The sequence below is a fragment of the Triturus cristatus genome, chromosome 8 (assembly GCF_964204655.1).
Source record: "Triturus cristatus chromosome 8, aTriCri1.1, whole genome shotgun sequence".
NCBI classification, from domain to species: domain Eukaryota; kingdom Metazoa; phylum Chordata; class Amphibia; order Caudata; family Salamandridae; genus Triturus; species Triturus cristatus.
The window spans coordinates 922,527,415-922,552,090 of record NC_140591.1 but is presented as its reverse complement, the minus strand read 5'-3'; the positions used below and the strand labels follow the sequence as shown (position 1 = coordinate 922,552,090).

Below are 24,676 nucleotides of genomic sequence, written 5' to 3'. Positions count from 1 at the left end.
GCGCAAATTATACGACCTCTGGTCCATCCGGACCAATGTGGATTCGTCCCAGGTAGACGCACATCCCAGAACATACGCCGAATATTCCACGTCCAGGACCAGGCGAGAGGGACATATCCCCGGTCAGCTTGTCTCATCCTAGACCTCGAGAAGGCCTTTGATACGCTCACTTGGCAGTATTTGTTCTCAGTCCTACAGCGGACGGACATTGGTCCCACCCTCCTCGCTTATACACAACTCCTATACACCAAGCTCACTTCACGCGTCCGCCTGGGACGATGCATCTCGGCAGAGTTTGCGGTCCGGAGGGGCACGAGGCAGGGCTGTCCGCTGTCACCCCTACTCTTTGCCCTGGCAGTCGAGCCCCTAGCTATACGATTGCGACAAGAAGGGACACACTGGGGCATTCCCATAGCTGACACCATACATAGTGTTTCCATGTATGCCGACGACCTCTTAATATACGTGCGAGACATCACAGAGGATTTAACTCCTATTTGGGTGACACTAACGGAATTCGCAGCAGCCTCCGGGTTAAGGGTGAATTGGGATAAATCTACGGTATACCCACTACATCCAAGCCTACCCCCCCAGGACATTAGACTGTGCAGCCAGCAGGTGGCTTGGAGTGCGGAAGCACCCCGGTACCTTGGGATCCGTTGTTATCATTCCCCAACTGACATTTTTGGGGGTAATCATCGCAAGGCATTGGCGGGCGTTGGAGCCGCAATCGGATTCTGGAAGAGCCTCCCACTAGCCCCGATTGGCCGGGTGGCTTTAGCCAAAATGATAATGGTTCCACTATTATTATACCACTTCACCAACTTACCAGTGATTCCACCTAGAACCTTCTTTCGTGACCTAGACTCGCTTTTCAGTACGTTAATCTGGGGTTCTACCAGACATAGAATAGCACTGAAGAAACTACAATTACCCACCACACAGGGTGGACTAGGCGCTCCCTCCTTTGAATCCTATTTCGTTGCGTGTTCACACAAACTGTAATTCCACTAATGTGATCTACGGGATCACTTGTCCCTGCGGCTTCCTGTACATCGGCCAAACACAGCAAAAAATAAAAGCAAGGGTCCTTCAACATCAGAGCAGGATCAGATGCCGTGTTGCAGGGGCCCCCCGGGTCGAACACTATAACCAATTGGGGCACAGCCCTGACCAAATGCAATGGCTTGTCATTGAAAAAATTGAGTTGGGCCCACGAGGAGGTGACATAACCTCACTCCTCATTGTGAGGGAATCGAAACTCATGATCCGTCTAGACACGATCAATAATGGCTTGAATGAACTCGATCCCAGTAATGCCCAATTGGCCTGTCTTAATAGATAGGGCGCATAAGAGATCTAAGCAACTATTTCTCTGTTCTTAGATAATTTCATTACAGCATCCTTTTGTAAGCAATCCCTAGATGCCTTTTTTCATTTTGTTTGCTCCAGCAGATAGGGTTGTAAAGGTTTTCCGTCCATTGCTTTATTGCACTAATAATCATTCGTATACCCATGATGTTCATGCTACTCATTTGAACTCTTTATTTTTCAAAATATCATGGCAATGACTGCAAATTAATGCTGATGAAATGCCCTATGTTAATTCAGTTTCTATCTGCCCGACTTATTTGTGACTGTTTGATTTGATATACATTTCTGTATCGTGAATATAGTGCGTGTTTATTTTTCAGGGCGTCCAGGAAGATATGGTCTATGCATCTGAATCACGTGTTATTTTGTTATATGGATATGTGTTTTTCACAGTTTTATCAAAGAAAGTACTCTGTTGTCTTTTCTAACGCTTCGACCTCTTACACCCTTACTCTTAAGCATACGCTTCCTTTTTTTTTTTTTTTTTTATTTTATTTTAATTTTATCCTGTTTTCCTCACAAAATACACATTGTATTACATATCATACATTAGTACATTTTCCAGTCAGTTTTAAATCTTCGAATATTCTACATTGACTGGTTTGAAGTTTAAACAATACAAAATAACATAAAACACATTTTAGACAGCAGGTACCTTCTTTAGTACAACTGTGTTTCATATTATATTACATTAACCTATAATACCATACTCGCTTTCCATTTCGCTATCGGTTCCCAAATTTTTAAACCAAGCCTTCTTCCCCTTTTCCCCTTACGTGCATATATTGTTTTCTCAAGGTTATAACAAAATAATAGATTTGCCAGCCATACTTGCATTCCCGGGGGTATCTTGTCTAACCATGCTCTTGCTATTGACAACCTCAAAACTGCGGCAGCAATGAACACAAATTCCTTATGTTCAGATCCAACTTGATTGTCTATCCCCAACAAGATCATCGTAGGTGACAATTTTATTCGTATACCCAATGTATTACCGAGAAAATCTTCTACGTTTTTATTCAAGGTATACAACTGAGGGCAGGTAGCAAACATATGGATTAAATCTGCGTCACCTGCATTACAACGAGGGCAAGTAGTGCCAGTGGAGCTTCCCCATTTAGATATTCTCGTGGGAGTGTGATACAATGAGAACAAAGTCTTATAGTGTTGTGATTGCAGGGGGCCCGAACACAAAATACTACAACCCAAGTCCAAGGATTCTTGAAAACTTCCGGGCTCCACCCCCAATTTTCCAACCCACTTATTACTAACTTTTTCAATATCATCTAGCTTTCCTTTTACTAGACATACGTAGAAGGATCTAATTGTGCAGTCTTCTACAATTTTTATTTTCTCCAATATTTCGTTAGTGTTAAATCCCATACTCCCACCTTGCTTTCGACAAAAAAAACTCCTTACCTGTAGGTATTTAAAGAAGTCCTTGCTCTCAATACCATACTTAAGGGTAAGGTCTGCAAACTGAACTATCCCCTCCTTATCCATTAAATCCCCAATCTGTACTATCCCTTTTTGAGTCCACCTCGCCATTGTCGAATCAGCAAAAACTTCTGCAGGGAAGGACTTATTCTTATAAAGCCTGACATATCTATTATATCTTCCCAGTCCCATTCTTTTAAGGAAAGTATTCCAAATCCTAATTGCTGCCCCTACAGTCTTAAATCTAGTCCTTTTGTGATATCCAAACTCGATTCTATTTAAAAAGTTATTTTCTGTCTCTGCCCCCAATACTATAGAATAAACCTCTATGGGCAGGGTCACAGCTCCTGTGTCGAATCCCCGACCCCCTATCAACCCCTGCATGTATTGTAGTGCTGCCGCCATTTGATATAACCTAAAATCAGGGGTCCCCCATCCCCCTCTTTCTCTTGGAAGGGTCATATATCTATAGGCCCGCCTGGTTTTCCCATGCGCCCAGATAAACCTATTCAAAACTCTCTCTAACAGATTAAACCATTTACCTTCAAAAACCAAAGGGATAGCCCGAAAAAAGTATAAAAATTTGGGCAGGATCAGCATTTTAATCACATTGGTACACCCCATAAGAGAGAGATGTAGGTTATTCATCCTCTCCAGTTCCCTCTTTACCTTATCGATCAGAGGGGTCAGGTTCAATTCTACAATCTTATCTAAGTCCGCCGTTAATAACACCCCTAGATATACTGCTGAGCTAGCCACCCTATCATCATTACATAATGTATTGCTATTTTTAATAATCTGCGTCTTTGATCTATTTAAGCTATAGTCCGATATCTGTCCAAATGCCTGGGCCTCTGTCTCAACCTCCGTTATAGCTTGAGTGGGGTTCGGGGTCAGAATAGCTATATCATCTGCGTAAGCCAAAGTCTTGACACTGCAGCTGTTTACCCTCATTGGTGGTATCTCTTGATTAGCTTCGAGTCGTCGTAGTAGCGGTTCAAGATATAATGCAAAAAGGAGGGGGGAAGAGGGGCATCCCTGCCTAGTCCCCCTAGCAATTTTTACTGTATCCGACAGCCCACCATTCACTCTAATTCTTGCTGTTGGGGTGCTATAGAGTACCCGCATAGCTTTAATAAACGGTTCCCCCATCCCACACCACCTCAGAACCTGCCAAAGGTAATCCCAGGAGACCCTGTCGAAAGCCTTCTCGGCGTCTAAAAAAAGTGCTGCGACAGGACCCCCTAGGATACCTACAGCGTCAAACATAGTGATAACAGTCCTAACGTGCTGTGTTGTCCCCTTACCAGGAATGAACCCATGCTGTGTGGGGGTTACTAACTGCTCAATAATCCCCGCGAGCCTCTTTGCTAAGATTTTAGAGTATATTTTAACATCAGAATTCATTAATGTGATTGGTCTATATGACCCTGGCATTTCTGGCGGCTTACCCTTTTTCAAAATTACAATTATGTCAGCCCCTCCCCATGATTCCGGACTGGATTCCCCTAGCTGCGCTTGTTGCATTATTAGGAACATGTCTGACAGGAGTACATTTTTGAATATTTGGTAAAATTCAACCGGGATTTGATCTGGCCCTGCTGCTTTGCCACCTGGTAAGTTACCGAGGGCCTCATTAAGTTCTTCCATCTGTAACGGTCCATCTAATAACTCTTTATCTTCTTCGGACATTATCGGAGGGGGGATATTACACAAATAATTACCAACCTCCAACAAACTCACTGGTTCCTCTGGGGTATACAGATCTGTATAAAACTTTCTGAATTCTTCCCTTATTAAGTTAGTATCCGTAACCATATTCCTGCATACATCCCTAATTTCGTTTATTGCAGCTGCAGCCACTCTCTGCCTAGTTCTAGTTGCCAACACTCGCCCCACCTTCTCACTAAGTTCATACGTTTCTTCCTTCTTTGTTAGAAAGTTATCTGCAGCTTGCCTAGCGAACCCTTCCACCACTTCAGCTTTTAGAGCTATAATTTCCATCAAGTGTTCTTCTAAGGGTAGATTCTGTGCTATGGCCCTGCTGAGGTTTTCTTCCTTTCTCAATAATCCATTGCTTTATTGCACTAATAATCATTCGTATACCCATGATGTTCATGCTACTCATTTGAACTCTTTATTTTTCAAAAATCATGGCCATGACTGCAAATTAATGCTGATGAAATGCCCTATGTTAATTCAGTTTCTATCTGCCCGACTTATTTGTGATTGTTTGATTTGATATACATTTCTGTATCGTGAATATAGTGCGTGTTTATTTTTCAGGGCGTCCAGGAAGATATGGTCTATGCATCTGAATCACGTGTTATTTTGTTATATGGATATGTGTTTTTCACAGTTTTATCAACGAAAGTACTCTGTTGTCTTTTCTAACGCTTCGACCTCTTACACCCTTACTCTTAAGCATACGCTTCCTAATATAACTATATTTTCCAATTTCCTGTCCCAAGTTTTTTCCAAATCATGGTTTGCTGACACCCTTTGGATGTCTTTCTTCCATTACACCTCTATTGCCAGCATCTAGTGGCTGCCCGTCCCGGGACGCTCCGTGGCGGCCGGCGTCCTTCCCACGTTATAAATCAGCCCTCAGATGCGGCGACTTTCCATCCACTTCGGGTTGATTCATGCTCCCTCTGTGTGTTTCGGTAAGCTTCTTTTTCTCCCTCCGCTTATTTATCTATGGGGATCCCCCGGTTTTAGCGGCCAGTGTGCAGGAGCTGGCTTCAGCCCCTTTATTTTAATACATGGTCACTTCGGTTCTCAATATAACTCCTGGCAGTCGGGCCATCTATTTACCCTGTGATGTTTACTACTTTGGAGGCATTCAACTACTTTTCACACGGGTGTCGGCCTCATTAGTTTTTCTCCACAACAGTTTTGACCACGATTGTGGTGTAACGTTTATTCATGATTTTAAGCCCATTGTTTTGAATGTTAGCTCTTGCGACTTTTAGAGTTGGGTCCCTTGTCCTGTCACCTATTATTCCTCAGTTGCGTTTTTATTCTAAAACTATTATGATATGTTTCTTTCTAGAGGTCACAATTGTTTGCGATTTATCTCACGCTCCTCACCGATGGTTAAGTTCCACGGCTGCGATTTAGTTCCAACTATGCCTTCATGAATTATCTTCATTCAGTGAGTTGCCTACATTTTAGCTTGATTAATCAGCTGTATGATTTTCCTACCCCTCTCACCTTCACACTTTATTTTCAGGTGTCTCTGTTGTCCTCCACCTTGGGAGCCTACCAGCCCCGCTTTTTTTGAGATTCAGCCAGGATTTTTCGAGGTTTCCTTTAAGGGTAATTATGGCGATTTATCCCTGTCAGTCCTATTTAATGCCGCTTTAGGACCTACGTCCCTTTTTTAATTATTGATTCATTATACAGGTGCCTTCCCCCCCTTCCCCCTCCGCCACCCTGTCCTGATGAAGACCCCGGCAATAAGGACCTAATCTACTTACCTACCTACCTGGGTTTAAGGGGTCGAAACGTCGACTTATCATCCACACCAGTACCTTCAATAGTGTATTTTGCACTGTGTCTTCTTCTATGTACATGGTTGTCTAAATGACTGTTCAAATTTTATGTCACTTGCCTCCCCCTCCTGACTATCACTTTCAACACGATTCCCCCCTTTCCCCTGGGCACTATCTTGCACCTTATTTTGCATAATTGAATGTGGTTTAGTATCTAAAATGAGATGATACTTTTGCGGAGTGTGATTAAACAACACTCTTGCTTCCTGTATTGTTGTTCTAATTCTTAATTTTCCTTTTTGACTGTGTTCTTTATTATACATACTCTGGGACCATTTCCCTATACTGTCCTATTTCTTAGCAGCACAACTGCAATGGCTCTCCTACTGGACGGCAGATAGGTACACAGATGAAACACATACAATAACTGATCGGGTGCCCATTTCGGAGCTCTGCCGCCTGTTGCTACCCGGCACCAAACCAAAACGTACATATCCCCTAGAGGTAGCAGTGGCACGCAAGTGCATGCAAAGAATACACCGCATGTCATCAGAGACACCCCTGTACTCCCCTCTATTCCCATTAATCGGGTGGCCCAAGCGCGAACACTATTACACAACCAATATGCTCACCATATGGACGACCTGCGGCATCACCGAGATGGAGTCCCATTTTGAGGACGGACAGCTGAGACCGCTCCAAAGCCTTATGGATGACCACGGTCTTCCCCCAGGCCAGTTCCTGCTCCACCGTCAACTTCTTGAAAGCTACCGACCGTACTATGATCTCTCGCTAGGGGAACCACGCACACATCCAGTCATCCACACGATTTTACATATGGGAATGGGGTGTCACCTAACCATGTGGCTCTATAAAGCCATACGAGAACTTACTAATAAACTATTAGTGACCTTACGAACCACCTGGGAGGATGAAATCGGACGCCTACTCCATGAGAAGGAATGGGAGAAGGCCCTGGAATACCACAAGAAGGTATCCAGAAATGCACGCTTTAAAAATATACAATTCTACATACTCCATAGAGCGTATCTGACACCAGCACGCCTTCAGCGATTCTATCCAGACACACAGTTTCTTTGCCCCAGATGCCAATCACAGGACGCAGATTTCTACCACATGTTCTGGAGTTGCCCCACAATCCGATCATTTTGGCAACACATTCACGCCTCCCTAAGGGACCTCACAGGACTCACATACATGAATACATGGGAGGCCAGTGCAATAGGTATCTTCCGAAAACAAAAACAATATAAGGTGCATACTCGATTTATTTCACTAGCCGTGTTGCTAGCTAAGCGGAGTGTGGCCATGCACTGGCGTTCCCCCACTGGTCCCCCGCTCGCGGCTTGGGTGGGAGCAACACACAAATGGGCTGCAGCGGAGGAGGAAGCGCTGCGGGAGGAGGAGGTGAGAGGGTTACGCAAGCACCCTATTTCAATGGAATGGGCCCTATTACTACATCGCTTTAAGCAATTGACTCCTGGTGAGGACTCAGGCGGCGACATACATACACCAACGATCCCGCAATCACAGGTTCAGACCCTAACCGACCATGCCAGACCCTCCCCGGTGGCATGATCAAACCACCGGCAGTACAATCGCACACAACGACACTTTCGCCGATCGAAGTTGAGTTAGACCGACCGCAATGCATCGACACGACACTCCCACACACCTATTCCGACGTCCGACAGGGAGGCCCGGGCGTAAAATTCCATGACCATCCCCCAGTTCTTTTTATGTTATACCCAAGTTCACATGATATGCACACAATAAGAGACCATAGGGTTCACAAATTACCTTTTGATCAACCCCTCTTTCTATGATTAGTGATATATGATGGCATGAGCTTTAATATGCAATTCTATGGATCGTATCCTTTTTCCTGTTATTTGTCACAATAACCTATAAATGTCAATAAAAATGTTACAAAAAAAATAATGGACCTTAACCTCTCACAGCTTTGTAAAGGTCCTACACACAGTATGGGCGCCACTCACGACCTTATCATTGCCAAAGACAACATCATACAAATAGGAGACATCTTACCCTGCGACTGGTCAGGTCATTTTCAAATTCCCATCTGCATCCTAGAAAAGGGCTCGGGTAGACAGTGTCAACCCCTTAAGGAGAAACAATTGACTCGCGTTACGAGAGATCTTTCTAAGTTACGTGCTTGAGCGAACAGTTATACAAAGGCTCAAAGTGCGGTAATATCAGGGGAGGGAGCGCAGTGCTTACTTTCCTACAGCAAAGTGACATCAGGGAGAATACTCTGAATCCCTCTAAAAAGTAGTGTTAAAGTGCAAGACTGGTACTCCTTGAAAACAATGAGAAAATATGCCATAGGTGGAAGCTGTAAATGGTCCCTTTCTATCTGGTAAAAACATGCTTCAAACAGCGTCCACTCTGCTGCATAATAGCTAATCTTAGCTGCTTACCTAATGTCTTTCATACTATATATGCGTCTCTGCAAAATATTCAAGTACCTAAACCATAGGATTTCAAGAGCTAAATCACTTGGGGCTGCTATGACGAACGGAACCTTGGTTCATTGCTTCAAAGATTTGGATGTACTGACAATTTCTTGTATGCATGTTCACCAAGTGGGAATACTAAAACTATCTGGCCCACATTCTTTTTCTCCAAATGCATGTGAAGTTGGTGAGTGTGGTGCCCATACTGACAAGTTGTAGTATTGGGTGAAAGGGCAGTCAAACATCTAGCACAGGATGATCCACAAGGCCTTGCCAACTGTAGTACTTTCAGGGCTATTGAGAGATTTATGTTGGTTTCTCTTGCAGTCAATAGACTATTTGTCTAAAGTCCTATACCATGAACATGATATGACCACTAACACTTGTGAACGGCATCTAGCTCCCTGTTGAGTCCATATGATCCTTTCTTGTGCTCTTCTGGTACATGTTGAGTGACTGAATAAACATTATTTCTGGGTCACCAAATGTCACGCTGTAAAGCCATGATGGGTCAGAAAAATTGGCTTGGTCCCTCTCTGCTTGTTCCGTAAAACAATGTACTGATGTTGCTTATCAAAACGCACACTACCCTGCTGAGTATATGAGAGTCTGAAAGTCTTCAAGTCTAAGCTTGCTGTTAACTCCAGGGCACTGATGTGGAGGAAGCTTATGGTTGTGGTCAACTGGCCTTTGATCTAAAGATCTACCAAACATGATCCCAAATCTATGATCAAATCAGGATCTATGAATGGTCGGTCCACCAACAAGCGAACACCTGTCCAATGAATAGCATATACACCTCTTCTATTTCATGTTACAACCGCACCAGCCTCCCAGTGCCTTGTACTTCCTGACCACTGACTATCAAACCCTTCATACACTGCTCTGGTTTGAAGCCTCCATTGTGATAACAAATGATGCAATGATTTCCAAAGGTTTTGTCACCGTTCTGACCATCAGACATTGTGACACAGTTAAGATGAAGCTCATTCTGAGATGAGAAATCCGAGTCGTTGGGTTTGCCAATGCTTCAGATTGTTAATGTCGACTACCAGAAACGTTCTTCATTGCGTAGGGTATGGACAGATCTTCTGTAAGTTGATAGTGCAGACCAACATAAAGAGTGATTCATTCATATTCAGCAAAGTCACTCACTTAAGCGCATGAACAGAATAGGATTGTGCGTCTTACATGTGATATCAGTACCAACAAAATCATTGTATATACCTTATGCAGAACTTCAGCACAAATAATAGAAAATGTTGTCCCAAAAATCAAAAGATGAAAGTATTTCCAGTGCATGTGATGTCGGGTATGTGAAATAAGCATAACTCACCCTGAGCTTGAATGCGCCGTTTAAGAGGCAGGGGCACTAATATAAGTCTTTGGATGTCACTTTCCCTAGGAAGGAGGCAGTAGCAAATTACACTCATTGTTTACTCTCACTAAACACCTCCGCGATGGCAAGCTTTTTTTTCTTTTCTCAGGAGAGCCTCTAACTCGCGCAACAAGAAGAGTCACTACATCTGGTATTTTCTTATGTTTACTGATTTCTTTTTGATTTATTGATTTTCGCAGAAAATCGATGCAATAACGGATAGTTAACATCACCCATTTGTTTCAAGTACTTGTGATGAGACAGCCTCAGGGCTTTTAGTGTGTGGTGGGGGAGGAGGGGGATTTAAGGAGGCCTGGTCACTGTTTGGAGGCACCATAACCTCTGGCTCATCAATGTCCTCTTTAGCGAAAAGAAAACCTCACTTTAGGATTGCTCTGATGCCAGGATGTTTACCAGCCTAACCTGTAGGCCGATGCAACTGTGGATGGAAATACTCTGTGACCTGTATGTATATATGCAATATATGATTAGCACAACCCTAGTCAGAAGCAGGCGGAGCACTGTACAGGGTCAAAGGGAAGCATACAGTCAAATGCAGCTGGATTCTGGGAGCTAAAGTACTGTTGCTGTATTGTGATCTAGTGTCATGCTTGGCATCAGAGGAAGGGAAGACTTGCCACTACATGAAGGAGTTATTTGCTGAATGCTCCCATCATTTTCGCTCTATCTGTAGAATTCTTAATATGCTCTGTAAAATAATTTACTCATCGGCTGAAAAAAAGTTGTTTCCTATCAATGTTCACATTGGTGATATGGTTCTGTACATCTGGACAACAGATGTAAACTTTTTTTTTTTAAATCTGTTTGATTGAAATTTTAAAGGTTACAGGTACTTGTAAGGCATCATAAACAATTTACACTCCATGCATGGTGTCACCAGATCGCTATAGGTACCAGTTCCCATCGCACATATATTTAGTCTCATACCTATCGCTGGCAAAACCGTCGTACCAGGTAGGATACAGGAATAGCATTCAGTTCTTGCTCTGCGTGGGATGCATCCCTACTCAATTTCTGCATAGTTTCAAGAGTCCCGTGTAGAAGTCCTTCTGTTATTTTCTCATGAACTGGCTAACAGACACAGCAGTGTAAAAACAGTTAACACCCAACAATCCGAACTCAGACCGGCGCTAGTGACAATTTCTCCATTCCACCCCCCATCCTGTCTTCCCCAGCAGCCTTACCCAGCATTACAACTAAGCTATTATCTCCCTACAATGGCACTTATCTTCTCCCCTGATGTTGCTGCGAATGACCCATGTACGGAGCATGAAACCTGAAACATGGAACAACGCGTCCACACCCAACTTTTTGACTCTGGCGTCTACCCTGGACTTATGTCTTTCCCCTCAGGCTGTCCCCTTATATGTTCCTCTTCCCCCCTCTGGAGTGCCTGGAGTAGCCCTTCCCATTGAGCCACTATTGGCTCCTTCCTTAAACCCAACGTTTCCTCCCTCCTGATGGCGGTCCCCTCTGCCCTAGCCCAAGCGTAAAATGAGTGTCCCCATGCCTGCACGTGGGGCGGGTCCCAGGCCTTCCATCGTCTGGTGAGTAATCGTTTGGCAACCGCTATTCCCAGATCCAGAAACCTAGATGTCACCTTCATGGCTGAGGTTCTACGAAACTGGTGCAGCAGATACACCTCCCATTCAAAGGGCAAATTACGACCAGTACGAATACGTAGCAGTTCACTGATCGCGCTCCAGTAAGGGCGTATCCTGTGGCAGCTCCATAGCATGTGGACAAAACCCACCCCAGGCTCCATGCACCTGGGGCACACCACATCCACCCGGTGGAAATACCTATTGATAGCCTCCGGCGTGAGGTATGCCCTATGTACTATGAACAGCTGAGACTGTTGGAGCCTCATATTCCTGGGGATGTACACTGGCCCCTTCAACACCCGCTCCCATTCCCTGTCTTCTAATGGCCTACCCAGATCGGCTTCCCACTTGCGTCGGAGTGGCTCCAGTGTAATCGCTGCGTGTGCACGTAAAGACGCTGCAAACCAGCGGACCAGGTGTCTACAGTGCCCCATAACGTGAAGGTATTGTATGGTAAGGTGCTGTTTTGGCTCCGTGGACATGTCCCCCCATTTAGCAGTCAGAGTTGCAACTAGGGAGCGGTGCATGAGGAATTGCCCTGGCGGAAGCCCCTCCTCCTCCACTAACGAATCGTACGTTGCCCACAAGCCGTCTCGATACAGGTCCCCTAAAGTCTGTATATCAGCCTCCCTCCAACGCGCCAGAGCTAGAGGGATGAGTGCCTGTATCCCGCTGGGAGAGCCCTCTAATGGTAACGCAGGCGCATAGGGGATCAGATTTCTGGTAAGAAATAGGCTTCTGCGATAACATTTATACGCCACCTTTAGGAGGAGCGGTGCTTGCGTCGCGCGTGTGACAGCTGGATGGAAAAGCGTAAGAAGCCGTTCCAGAGAGTACGGGGGTAGCACCGTCACCGTGTCCTCTCGACCCCTATCTGCAAACCAGCGAGCGATCCATTGCAACTGCGCTGCTAAGTAGTAGTGCTCTAAGCAGGGCGCCACCAGCCCCCCCTGATCTGTGGGTAGATATAATTTCGCTAGTGACAACCTGTGTCAGCTACTCCCCCAGATGAAATCCTGGAGCAGCTTAGAGAACGTGGCAAAAAAGGCCGCCGGTATGTATAATGGCAGGTTGGCAAAGTAGTACAATAGTCTGGGAAGGATCACCATTTTAGACAATGCCACCCTGCCCATGACTGTCAGCGGCAACATGCCCCAGACACGCATCTGCAACTTAATAGCTGTAACAGCTCTACCCACATTTCCATCAAATAGGTCCAGCGGTTGACGGTATATTTGTATTCCCAAGTATCGGAAGGTGTCCTCCTTCCACGCCACTCCCGTTCCGTTAAGCGTGTACCCAGGATCCTGCCTACCCCCTCCGAACGCGTATATACAGGATTTGCTGGCGTTTACCTGCAGTCCCAAGATAGCTGCAAAATCCCGTAGAATGAGGGCCAGCTGAGCCGAGATATGCTCGATATCTCTCACGTAAACCAGCAGGTCATCTGCATATAGCGACACCTGATGCGTTGCGTCTCCCAGCGGTATACCCTCCCCCCATTACACGAAGGGCCGCCGCTAGAGGTTCAATCGCCAACGCAAACAGGAGTGGCGACAGTGGGCACCCCTGTCTAGTGCCCCAGCACACCGGCACTGCTTCAGATATGTACGGACCTAACCTTACCCGTACTGTGGGGTTTCTATATAAGAGGCCTACCATTTGTAAACATTCCGCTCCTAGATCATAGTGCTGCAATAGTGCCGACAAATACCTCCATTCCAAACAATCAAAGGCCTTCACTAAGTCCAGCATTAGGCAACCGACTCTGGGTCATTCTTTGACGCTTTCAGCCGCAACTCCGAAGAATCTCTGCAGGTTCAGGGACGTACTCCGCTTAGGCACAAACCTGTTTTGGTCGCTGTGGATTAGGGCCGAGACCACTGGCGCAAAATGCTCCATCAGAACTTTGGAGAGTATTTTATAGTCGGCATTCAGAAGCGCCAGCGGTCTAGAAGATCCCAAGACCGTCGAGTCACGTCAGGCTTCAGCAGGGACACCAAGTACGCCTCGCGCATCGAAGGGGGAAGTGCGCCTTCCTCCAGTGCCTTGGAATAGAGCACGTGTAGTTGCGGCACCAAGGACTCTCGATAGGCTTTATAAAATTCGGCCGGTATGCCGTCCGGCCCTGGTGCTTTCCCGGATGCTAGGGATGCAACAGCCTCTCCTATCTCTTCCAGGGTTAAGGGGCAGTTAAGCATCTCCTGATGTTCGGCCGAGGCTGTGGGCAACTGGATCCTTTCCAGAAATGCCCTTAGTTCGAGGTCCGAACAGTGAATGTGTGACCGGTACAGCTGTGCATAGTGGGCCACCATGACCTTGTGGATCTCCCTTTGCGTATACACCAGGTCTCCCGCCCTTGTGCGTATCGCCGCAATCTGAGCACGAGCATTATCTTGCTTCAACAGCCAAGCGAGAAAGCGGCCCGCTCTGTCCGCTGTAGCATGTGTGCGGGCGGTATGGGATGCAGAATTATAGCACCGCAGCCGTTCTAGGAGCTCCGCTAGTTGCGTCCGAAGGTCCTCCAGGTGGCTCGACTGTCTACCTCCCCCCCACACTCGTATTGCAGTAATTGGGATTCAATACGAGCGATAGCCGTCGACAGCGGTTTCCTTATTTCCAGGTGGCACCTAAGCGGTGACCTCTAATTGTTGTTTTGAGAGCATCCCACTCCACCAGCGCGCTGCTGGCCGAGCCTTCATTCTGTTCAAAGTATGTCAGAATAGCCGTCCCCAATGACTAGCGGAACTCAGGGTCTTCCAACGCACTAGGTTGGAGTCACCATGTTGGGATAGGGGTTCAATCAGCCACCCATCTGATGCGAATCTGCAAGGGGTTACGATCGGAGTGTGTCCGGGCGAGATATTCCGAGGCCTCAAATAACGGTAACGGTATGGTGTGAGCACCTGCGACAGCCGTGTCAGAAATGGCTCTTGATGAGCATTCGGAGCATATATCGATGCCAGCAATATTTGCTGACCATTAAGCATTCCACGCACCGGGGTGTATCTGCCTTCCGGGTCTACTACCTTGTCTGTGCTAACAAATGGGACACCTGCCCTGACCCAAACGAGTGTGCCCCTAGCATGCACGGAATACACGGTGCCGTACACTTGGGCCCTCCAGAGTCTACGCAGTCGTTCGAGCTCCAGCTGTGTTAGGTGTGTCTCCTGTAATAGGGTGATGCCGACTGAGTGTCTGTGAAGATCAACAAATATGGAATATCTGCGCGAGGGGGTGTGCATTCCGCGTATGTTCCATGTGATCATATTAACTCTTGCCATTGCTAGGGTGTGTTATCTTCTGGGGGACAAGAGGCGGGATGTAGTTATGTAAGCTTCGGGCACGCCCAAATGCATGCGAATCGGGCTGCGATAACCATAACAACTTAAAAACTAGCAAGAACATAACGTGTGGGGCTGACATCTCGATGTTGTCCGTCCAAACTATGTGACCATGCATGGGGAAAAAGAACTAGGTCAGTGTGTGGCCCGATGGGGTGTGTGTGCGCGGTAAGAAACCTGCCATAACCATCCCCCTCATGTCCCACGCATGTGGCGCGCCATATGGAAACCCATTATCCCAGCTCGCTTAGACAGCAGCCCTCGAGCGGCGGCACGAGGTAGCACCGTGTATGTAAAGGCCACCCCCTCAAGCACCCACCATGTGGTTTGACATGAATGAGGCAGAGCCCTAGTAGCAGCCCACCAGGAGGAGCACCCAGTGTCCCGCCAGTCCTCCCCGACCCCTTCCACAGCACACACAAACCAGCACAGCCCTCAATACAGTACTTGTGTGTGCGACCATCTACAATGTTCGTGGCATCAGACTTCTCATCATATGATATCATCCGCAGTTTGCGGGGTGACCACCGGAATACATAGCTCTTCGGAGAGTTCGGTCGATGGCGTCGATGCTCCACTTGACACCACCGTCTGTTGCATAGAAGGGTCCCGATAGGCTGGACTGGTCGGTGCGCCAAGGATCGTGGCCACTTCCAGGACATTTTGCCGCTCCTTTCTCATCCTCTCTGGACTTGGGGCCACCGTTCTGGCCGCTGCTCCGCGGTACGCCCTGCGGCGTGGTCGGCGTCTGCCTCTCCTGCCGACAGTGTCTCCATCCTCCGGTTCTTGAGGCCTCTTCCCCGTCCAGAGACCCGATTCTTCCAGCCAGTCCCACGTCTCAGCAGGTGTGTCAAAGAAGTGTGTTTTACCCTTCACCACTACCCACAGCCTGGCAGGGAGCTCTAGCTCCCGGAGTTGTCGTTTCACCGTCGTATAGTTGCTCCTACGGTGCTGCACCAGGGCGGTGTAATCAGGGAAAAGCATAATGCGGCTGCCGCCCACTGTCAGTTTGTCCAATTTCCGTGTCTCCCGCAGTACCGCGTCTCTATCCCTGTAGTTAAGAAGTTTGAACAGGAACGGTCGCGGTCTGGCTCCTGGTTAAGGCCTCTTGGCTGGCACCTGGTGGGCCCTTTCCACCGCAAACTGCTTCGATAGCGTTCCCTGCGGAAGTAGGTCTCGCAGCCAGGTCTCTATGTACTGTTCAGGGTGTCTGCCTTCTTACCCTTCCGGCAATCCCACCACTCTAAAGTTGTTTCGCCGCGAGCGTCCTTCCGCATCCTCCGCCCTGTCTTCTAGGGCATGTATCCGCTCCATCATATCTTGTAATGCAGCTGCAGGACTGCGAGTAACCGGTTGAAGATCTTGAAGCACTTGACCCTGAGCAGCAACCTTGTCAGTTAGTTTGCGGTGGTCCGCATGTAGAAGCGTAAAGTCAGATGTGACCTTATTGATCCGCGTTTCCAAGGATGTCCTGGTTTGTTCTAGTGTAGTCCCTTTTCTCTCCACAGCCACGAAGACGGAACCATTTTGGCTGCCAGTGCTGCGGACGCTGGCTCCACTTCTTTCTCCTCCCTCGTACGCTGAGAGTCCAGGTTGCCAGCTCGCAGCGGTCCCTGCTGCATTTTGGCTCTCATGCGCCCCATCACGTGTTGTTGCGCCGAGGGCATTCGCAGCTGCCGCTTGGTGAGTTTTGCTGTAAACAATGTGAGCGTGTCGGGGGCCCCAACGAGGAAACCGACAGGCACGGATGCGCTTGCCCCAGTAGTACTTGTCCCTTGGTTGCCTCCTATCCCAGCCTCAACTGGCAAGTTCCCGGTCTCCTTCACTCCTTGTTCGCTATGTGCTTCGCACATCCGAGCTCCGACAGTCGAGGTTCTCCTCTCGCACCAGGACCTCCTGCGAGTCGGACTGCCACGGCTTCCGGCGTGTGTGTAGTACATTCTGCCTCAGAAGCAATGCGGGCTAGCGGAGGCAGCTCTAAAAGCGCATTTATACGCCCATCACTCCGCCCGCTGCATCAGAGGTACCTGTCACCCGCCAGTGGCAATAGCAATTGTCAGTTTGTTCATCGCATCTCCATCCTGTCGCTGGGCAATTTGCTTCCCTGATGCCGGAGTCCCGTGATTGGCAGGGGTTGGGTGAGGTTCAGTCCGTGGGAAGGGCAGGTCGCTCCAACTCGCAGTTTATGCTCGCATTCACTGTACTAAGGATAGTGCGTACACGTGGCGCGCCCAGTGGTTCACCCCTGCTCCCGCTGCTCACACCCCTGAACCCACCAGTCCGTCGCCGAGTCGCCTCGGAAGCCCCCCCAGATGACAAACACATCCAGATCGTGCCACTTTTCTGCAGAGGAATGCCCTTCGTCTGTCCCGTCGTGCAGTGGGCCAGCGGATATCCCACGCACCTTGCAGGGCCCAGGGTATTAGCTGTGGTTTCTCTTGCAACCTCCTCCTCATGCCCTCTACATGTCCGACCCTTGGCGTAGTTCTCTGCCGGGAGTATGCGGCCCACGTGTGCAATCAGTCCTTGCAGTCCTCACCCAGAGTTACGTCATCGGGCTCCGTCCACTGCAGCCCAGGTGTGCTCCCCTGTGCACCTGAGCCCTGGGACCTCCGTAGCTGTGGCCTTATGTCCTCAGTGACCGGAGCCTGTCGAGGGGGCCCCCATCAATCTCCTGTGCCTCTGTGCAAGCCGCCTGTCCAGTCCACAGAGCTACTACCGCAATCCTGCGCAGGTGTGGGCGCGCAATGTTCACAGTGGCAGTCTATGGCCCCTAATGCCACCAGGAGGTCCGTGCACAGGGTCCATCCCCAGCACTCAGGGCTCAGTTGAGCCCAGAGACTCCTTTCCCTTGCGTCTGCTACCTCCGCACTGTCACAATCCCTGCCCCCCCCCCCCCCCCTACTGGTTTCAGTAGAAAATCTCTATTCTTGCTTCGCATGGTAGCCAGCTGAGCGCTTTCAGATGAGTGATGTGGTCGTATTTTCTTGTTCCCGTTATAAGTCTAGTTGCTGCATTGAGGCAAGCTTTTAGGGGTGTTGTTGAGATCTTAGGGAGTCCTGATAGGGTTGCGCATCCATATTCAATTCTTGATATGACCAGTGCTTGGACTGCTAGTTTCAGGTCACCGGGATCACCGAGTGGCTTCAGTTTCCTGAGGTAATTCAGATGAAAACAAGCGTTTTTTGCCATTGTGTTGATGTGTGCTTGCATGTTTAGATCTTTGTCCAGTGTGATATGTTTAGATCTTTGTTCAGTGTGATACCAGGGATTTGGTTGAGTCAACTATAGTTGGGGTACCGTTTAGTGCTGTGATCAACTTGGTCCATTCTTTGATCTAAGCCTCATTTCTGGTTACATATCTCCCTACCAGCTTTATTTGCTGCATTGAGGGATGCCTTGATGTACTTCGGCTTTGGTCCAGTCCCGACTCAACATCATAAAACCAGCTTCTTTCTCACAATTATGTATTTACAATAAACTGCATACAAGCTTGATACTAAATTCTGGCATGGTCCCATGGAATTAGATACATTGCTATGTATCGACCCATGAGCATGAATGAGAGTGCTTATGGCACAAACTGCAAAAGGGGGTTTGCCCTTTCCCAACCTAGACAAAAATTGCAGGAAGTCGCAAAATTAAAATATTTTGGCATTAAACCTCCTAGGGCCAGGTGTTACTTCAACAACTTGAATCAACTAGATTAGCCCTCGGTCTGCTGGCCATGGTTCCGCAAGCGGTGATGGCATAGCAGAGACAGGTCTATGAAATAGGAGACAAAGTTGGCAAACTACTAAACTGGCTTGCTAACCGACACATGACAACCAAGGTAGTCCTGTCACTGTGAGCTCCAATGGATTGGCCAGTACCAAGATTACATAAAATAGCTGCTGGACTGCCACATTACTACAGGTACCTATAAGCTGCTCGCTCAATGACAAGCAGTGACGATGAAGCTCACAAGGTTCCGGATTATGATAGGCTGCACTGGCGCAGAGCTGAGCCCATGTATTTATGTGCATGCAGTGTGTAAAGTGGATTATTTTAACTCGATATTTCTTGAGTTAGAGCTTGATTTTCAGACAGAACAGCTTAGAAACAGTGAACAGGTGGGCCAAGGCTTCTGATCTATGCGGTCTAAAATAATGATCTAACGCGGAGAAATAACAAGTTAAATTAAGTCACTATACACACTGTAGGGGAATAAAAACAGTAACTCCACTATGCACTTAGTCAGCAGACAAATCATGAAGCAGCCGCTGAATCGGAAGTTGCAGACTCCAACACTCAGTGATAACGATAATAAAGAGATAGATCGCCTATGCATAAGCACTTTTGTCCTAGGTTCTCTAGATGGCCACCATTTTGGTTCAGCTGAATTCTGGACAATCTCTGGATTATTGCTGAATTAACAATGATATCAAAATACTTGCCAAGGTGCTCACAAACTGATTACGGTTGACAGTGTTATGGCCACCCCCTTTCGTCTACAAACGGGAAATGATTAGCGGGTGCCAGCATTCACTATTGCTATTTGCATTGGATATTAAGCCTCTCGCAGTCTGGATAAGGCGAGATGCCTATGTACGAGGCTCTGAATGGGAGAATGACTCTGAAGGCGCATTGTCTATAAGCGGACAAAATTGTTCTTTTTAGGTTGCAGCCTACCAGACAGCGCAGCTGTGTGGGATGCAAAAGACATCTTGTGGAGTTTCAGAAAGTGGACCTGGGAAGGCATTCCACCATTTGTTTGATATTGGCTTTGTGGTTTATAAATCAAGTTTTCTGACTTTCCATTTACTGGCTTTTTTTTACTTGGGCCTTACAGCTCGAGTTTGTACCTCCCCGTGCCAAAGCCATGTTTACAGTAGTCTTCAACAAACTCATTTTCTGTAAATAACAGGCCTGTAAATCTTGTTCTTATCTCATCACATTTGCTGGGCATTCAAAGACCAACGTCAAATGTCAAGCAGTGTCTTTGAGGGAGCTTGGTGTTTATTTTGCTTTTGGGTGACTTCAAAGTGAGAGGGCTTCCAGGAAAGAGGAATGCAGCGTGCTTTCTCCATGGAGCCTGCTTGTGCCCTTTTAAAAAAAAATATTTTAGACATCGCTATCTCAAAAGGTATCTTGTTCTTCAGCTGCACAAAACATTTGCCTTTAATTTGTGGAGCATGGATTTCCCAATTGGCATAGTCAGGTTGGGTGGAATTATGAACGTTTCTAAAATCATGTTTGAAAACTATTACTTACCAAAAAAAACTGACTTAGTATGATGTACTAGTTACTTGCTTTCTTTGACGTCAATTAACTTGTAAATAAATGCTTGCCTGTTGTAAAAGGGGGGCCGCATGCAAAGATCAGGAGGGCGCTTGCGGACCAGATTGTTCTAGTCTTATGTCGTAGTACTATTAAGATGAATCAGTTCTGCATGTGAATAATATACATTTTTGCTGAGACTTTTTCATATTGAACATATTTTTTGCAAAATTCCTCTTCTTTGGTGAGTCTATTTAATTTGGTAAACTGCCTTTTTAAGAGCGAAGCACAAAACCGTATTGCAATCTCTGCGTCAGCCTAACATATGGTGATCTTGGGCAATTTACACTCTTAATGGCCCATTCACTGTCAAGCAAACAAGAAGATCTTCTGACAGGAAAAAGTCGGCCCCATTGTAACACAATGTAACAATGCTTGTTTTTTACTTCAATGTGTAAAGCATATGCTTTATTTATGACATTCGTGGCAACTTGTTTTGAGAGTTGGAGAAGTTTAAAGGCACATTTTACAAAAACTTGTGTGCTTATGTTTAGCTACACAATAATTATGTATTCCATCTGCAACTGTGTCTTTCTCGGAACACATACATTTCTTAATATAGAGGATTTCCTAATTTTTCCTTGCAGGCACTAGAGACATGATTTGAATGGTGCAGCAGGTGCAGTGACACAGGGGTCAAAAGGTCTAGGAAACCCACTGAACACAGAATATTGCTATATTTTACTGCTAAACAAGCAGTCACAGGTGCAATTACCTTGCAGGCACTCGGGTCATGATTTGAATGGTGCAGTAGCTGCAGTGGCAGAGGGGCCAGGAGGTCTAGGAAACTTAATGAACACAGATTATTGCTATATTTTACAACTATACAAGCAGGCAAGTGTAATTACCTTGCAGGCACTGGGGTTGTGATTTCAATGGTGCAGCAGGTGCAGTTGCACAGGGGCCAAAAGCTTCAGGAAACCCACTGAACACCGATTATTGCTATATTTTACTATTAAACAAGCAGTCACCTGTGAAATTCCCTTGCAAGCACTAGGGTCATGATTTGAAAGGTGCAGAGGCACCGGAGCAAAAAGGTCTAGGAAACCTGCTGAATACTGATTATTGCTACATTTTACTACTAAACAATCAGTCACAACTGCAATTAACTTGCAGGCACTAGGGCCAATATTTGAATGGTGCACAGGTGCAGAGGCACAGGGGCCAAAAGGTCTAGGAAACCCACTGAATACCAATTATTGCTGTATTTTACTACTGCTCTTAACTCAGAACCAGCTGTGGCTGATATCTCCCCGCTCCCTACCGACCGTTTGCCGTCCTAGTGCTTTCTGTGGCCACATTACTAACCCTTCCTCTATCTCCTCACAGGCTTCCTTCCTCTCAGGCTTCATCTTCTCCTCATGTAGGACACTAGCAGACCTTAAAAGTGAATGGATCACCTTTTTCCACAGCATGGGTGGCTTTTATAAAAAGCACTTACAAGTTGTATAAAGCCAGCACTTTAAAAGAGCACCATTTATATTGCACAAAGACACATTTTTATGGTACTGGGGAAATTACATGATTTGGCCAAGATTTGAGGATGTTCAGCCAATGCGGAGACTTGAACCCGGTTCCCCAAGTTGGCAGCTCTTTCCGTTATTCACATCTTTATTATAGTCATCTGCAATATGCACAAAAAACACTGACAAAGACAATAGATTTCGAATAGGCGAAACGTACTGGCTTTGCCAATGCTTGTTCATCGTTACATATAATATGATGTTAAAATACATACCTTCAGGATGTGTGCTGTATGGAAACATTTCCAAAATTTAATTTTACTAAAATGTTGTCCATGTCGAATAGCAACCCAGGCCATCCAAAGTATGCACATAACTGATATGCCTTTTAGTTCACTATTGGCATTGTCAGGATGGGTGAAAGCATGAATGTTTTAAAATTTCTGTTTGAAAACTATTCCTTAAAAAAAAAACTTGCACTGATTTATTCTGATGTACTACTACTTCTAAGATGAAATTGTTTTGTATGTGAATAAAATAGATTTTTAAAATGTTTGAAGAGACTTTTCATATTTTACGTTTGTTGCAGAATGTCTTAAAAAATGGAGGTGGCCCAAAAGTTATCTGTGAAGGAAACACTACTTACTTGCTTTCTTTCATGTTGATTAACCGTTTGTAACGTGGCTAAAAAACATGGGCAAAGATGTTGCAGAGGCAAGACCTATTGGCTTTGCCAATGCTTGTTTAAGTTATCCCAGTTGGACGTGCCAAAGACTGGTATATGTAGTAAATATTTATATGGAAGCATTGCGCTTGGTGGCCAACTGGGACAAATCTACTGTTGTTTAATCCAGGGTTGACTTAGCGACTGCTTGACAATCAAAGCTGCATGATCAATCAAAGTTTGTGTCTCTCATGAGCTGAATACACATATGATTGTGGATGTGTCCCATCTCGTAGCATCAAGACTTTAATAAAAAGAGACTATGGAACTGCACTGTAACCTTAATGTATGTATAGCAGAAATAAGCTGAGTTCGCAGAAAGCATTAACATGCATAAGCCCTCTTGTTGTTCCTATATTCTCTGGGAAATTGTTGAGCCCTACTTGCACTCATTTCCTGAAAAATGAAAATAAAAAATGTAAACAAAAATAAAACACACAGGAGAGGAACAAAGACATTTGCAATGGAAGAGATAAAACACACAGGGTAGGGAATTGCACTCGGGTACTGTTGGTGCACAGTTAAACGGTCACACCTGTACACTGCTGACAAAAGGAGAAGTTACAAAGGTTTACAAAATTTACATTGCTATCCCAATGCCCAAAATGGATGGTGCTTATGTTTAAGTGATCAATGTTCTGTATCTAAAAATAAAATAAACCCAAGAGTGCAATTAAGATAGTAATCTCTTTTACCTGCTTTTTCTCCTGAATCTCTGCTATGATCGTCTTCCCATCCACCACAGCTTCGAAGTTGTAGACAGCAGAATCTTCATCAATGGGGAAAACGAAGACAGCCTCCAATGGGTTCTGCTCCTCATTCTTGTACTTCAATGTAGCGGAAACATCAGCCACAAATCCTTTCACCTGGACTTCTACTGAGATATTCTTAAGAGGGACTGGAGAAAAAGAGAAATGCATATCAGCAAAAACAAATTTAATAGGAATATCTGCTACAAAACCTTGTAACTTTAACGAAACAGAGATGGGGAGGTTAGGATCCACTGAAACGATACTAGGAAGAGCTGAGACAGGGCAAGGCAGACACTGGAAGACAGAGGCCATGTAAGAAATGGAAAAGAAAATAAGGACTTTTAAACACTACAATGCAAAATGAATGTATTTAAATTAGGACTCCGCCAAAGTCATTAAGCAAAGCATATGGAATGGTTTTTGACTAGGTATTAACACTAGGGGCCGGATTATGCAAAGTGCCCTTTGGCCGCAATAGGTGAGTGCACCTGCTTTGTGCACCCCACGGCACTTTGGTATTACAGAAGGAACCGTAGACATTTATGCAGCCCATTCTGCAAAACTGATAGCGCTGGCGCACATGTGCACCAGCGCTACACGGAGAGGGCATGCCTTTAATTGCATGGGAGCGTGGCCCCATGCAAATGAGCATCTCTCTGCCCTTGCGCCCGTGCCATATTATGGGTGCAGGCGCAAAGGCAAAGAAGCTGTCAGATGGCGCACTACGAGTGTGTCACAAAACGTTGACACATTGTCAGTGCACCCCTAGAAGGCAGTCCTCAGTGAGGTGTCACATGAAACCCCCAGACATCTCCTAGTATGGTGGTGCACCCGCCTGAAAAGGGATCTCTCCCCACCCTTGAAACTGCAGGCGGGTTGCCGCCTGCACAGTGGAACACGGCGTAGATTGTATTTCACTTGAATGAGCTGCCCCCAGTGGAGCTTGAGCGCACCCATCATAATAGGGCTCCCTTTCCTTGCTTGACCCTGGTACACCTTTTTAAAGGTGTAGCATTGCGCAGCAGGAAAACTGCACCCTGCAAGCAATATGGTCCCAGATCCCAGAGAGAAAGTCCACTGAATGCCCCGTCTGGAGCATGTAGGTGCCTTTAGCCTCCCCTTATTTCCCTTATTCACAAAGATCATTGAATCCTTCTGGAATCAATACAAACCAATAAAAATATCATATTACAGTCTTACTTAAGTTTCATCGTCTCTTTAGGTTGGACACATATTTCTCCCAAATCAAATTGTTAATTGTGTGT

General features: G+C 46.2%; 1 protein-coding gene across 2 annotated transcripts in view; it reads right to left on the bottom strand.

Moving 5' to 3' along the window:
* The window catches only part of LOC146805265 (von Willebrand factor A domain-containing protein 5A-like), a 671,080-nt gene that overhangs the window by 508,524 nt on the left and 137,880 nt on the right, over positions 1 to 24,676 (bottom strand). For both annotated transcript variants that reach the window (XM_085622439.1, XM_085622440.1), the window contains exon 3: positions 23,355 to 23,557. In XM_085622439.1, the coding sequence (XP_085478565.1) occupies positions 23,355 to 23,557 (203 nt within the window). The remainder of the gene's footprint in view (positions 1 to 23,354; positions 23,558 to 24,676) is intronic.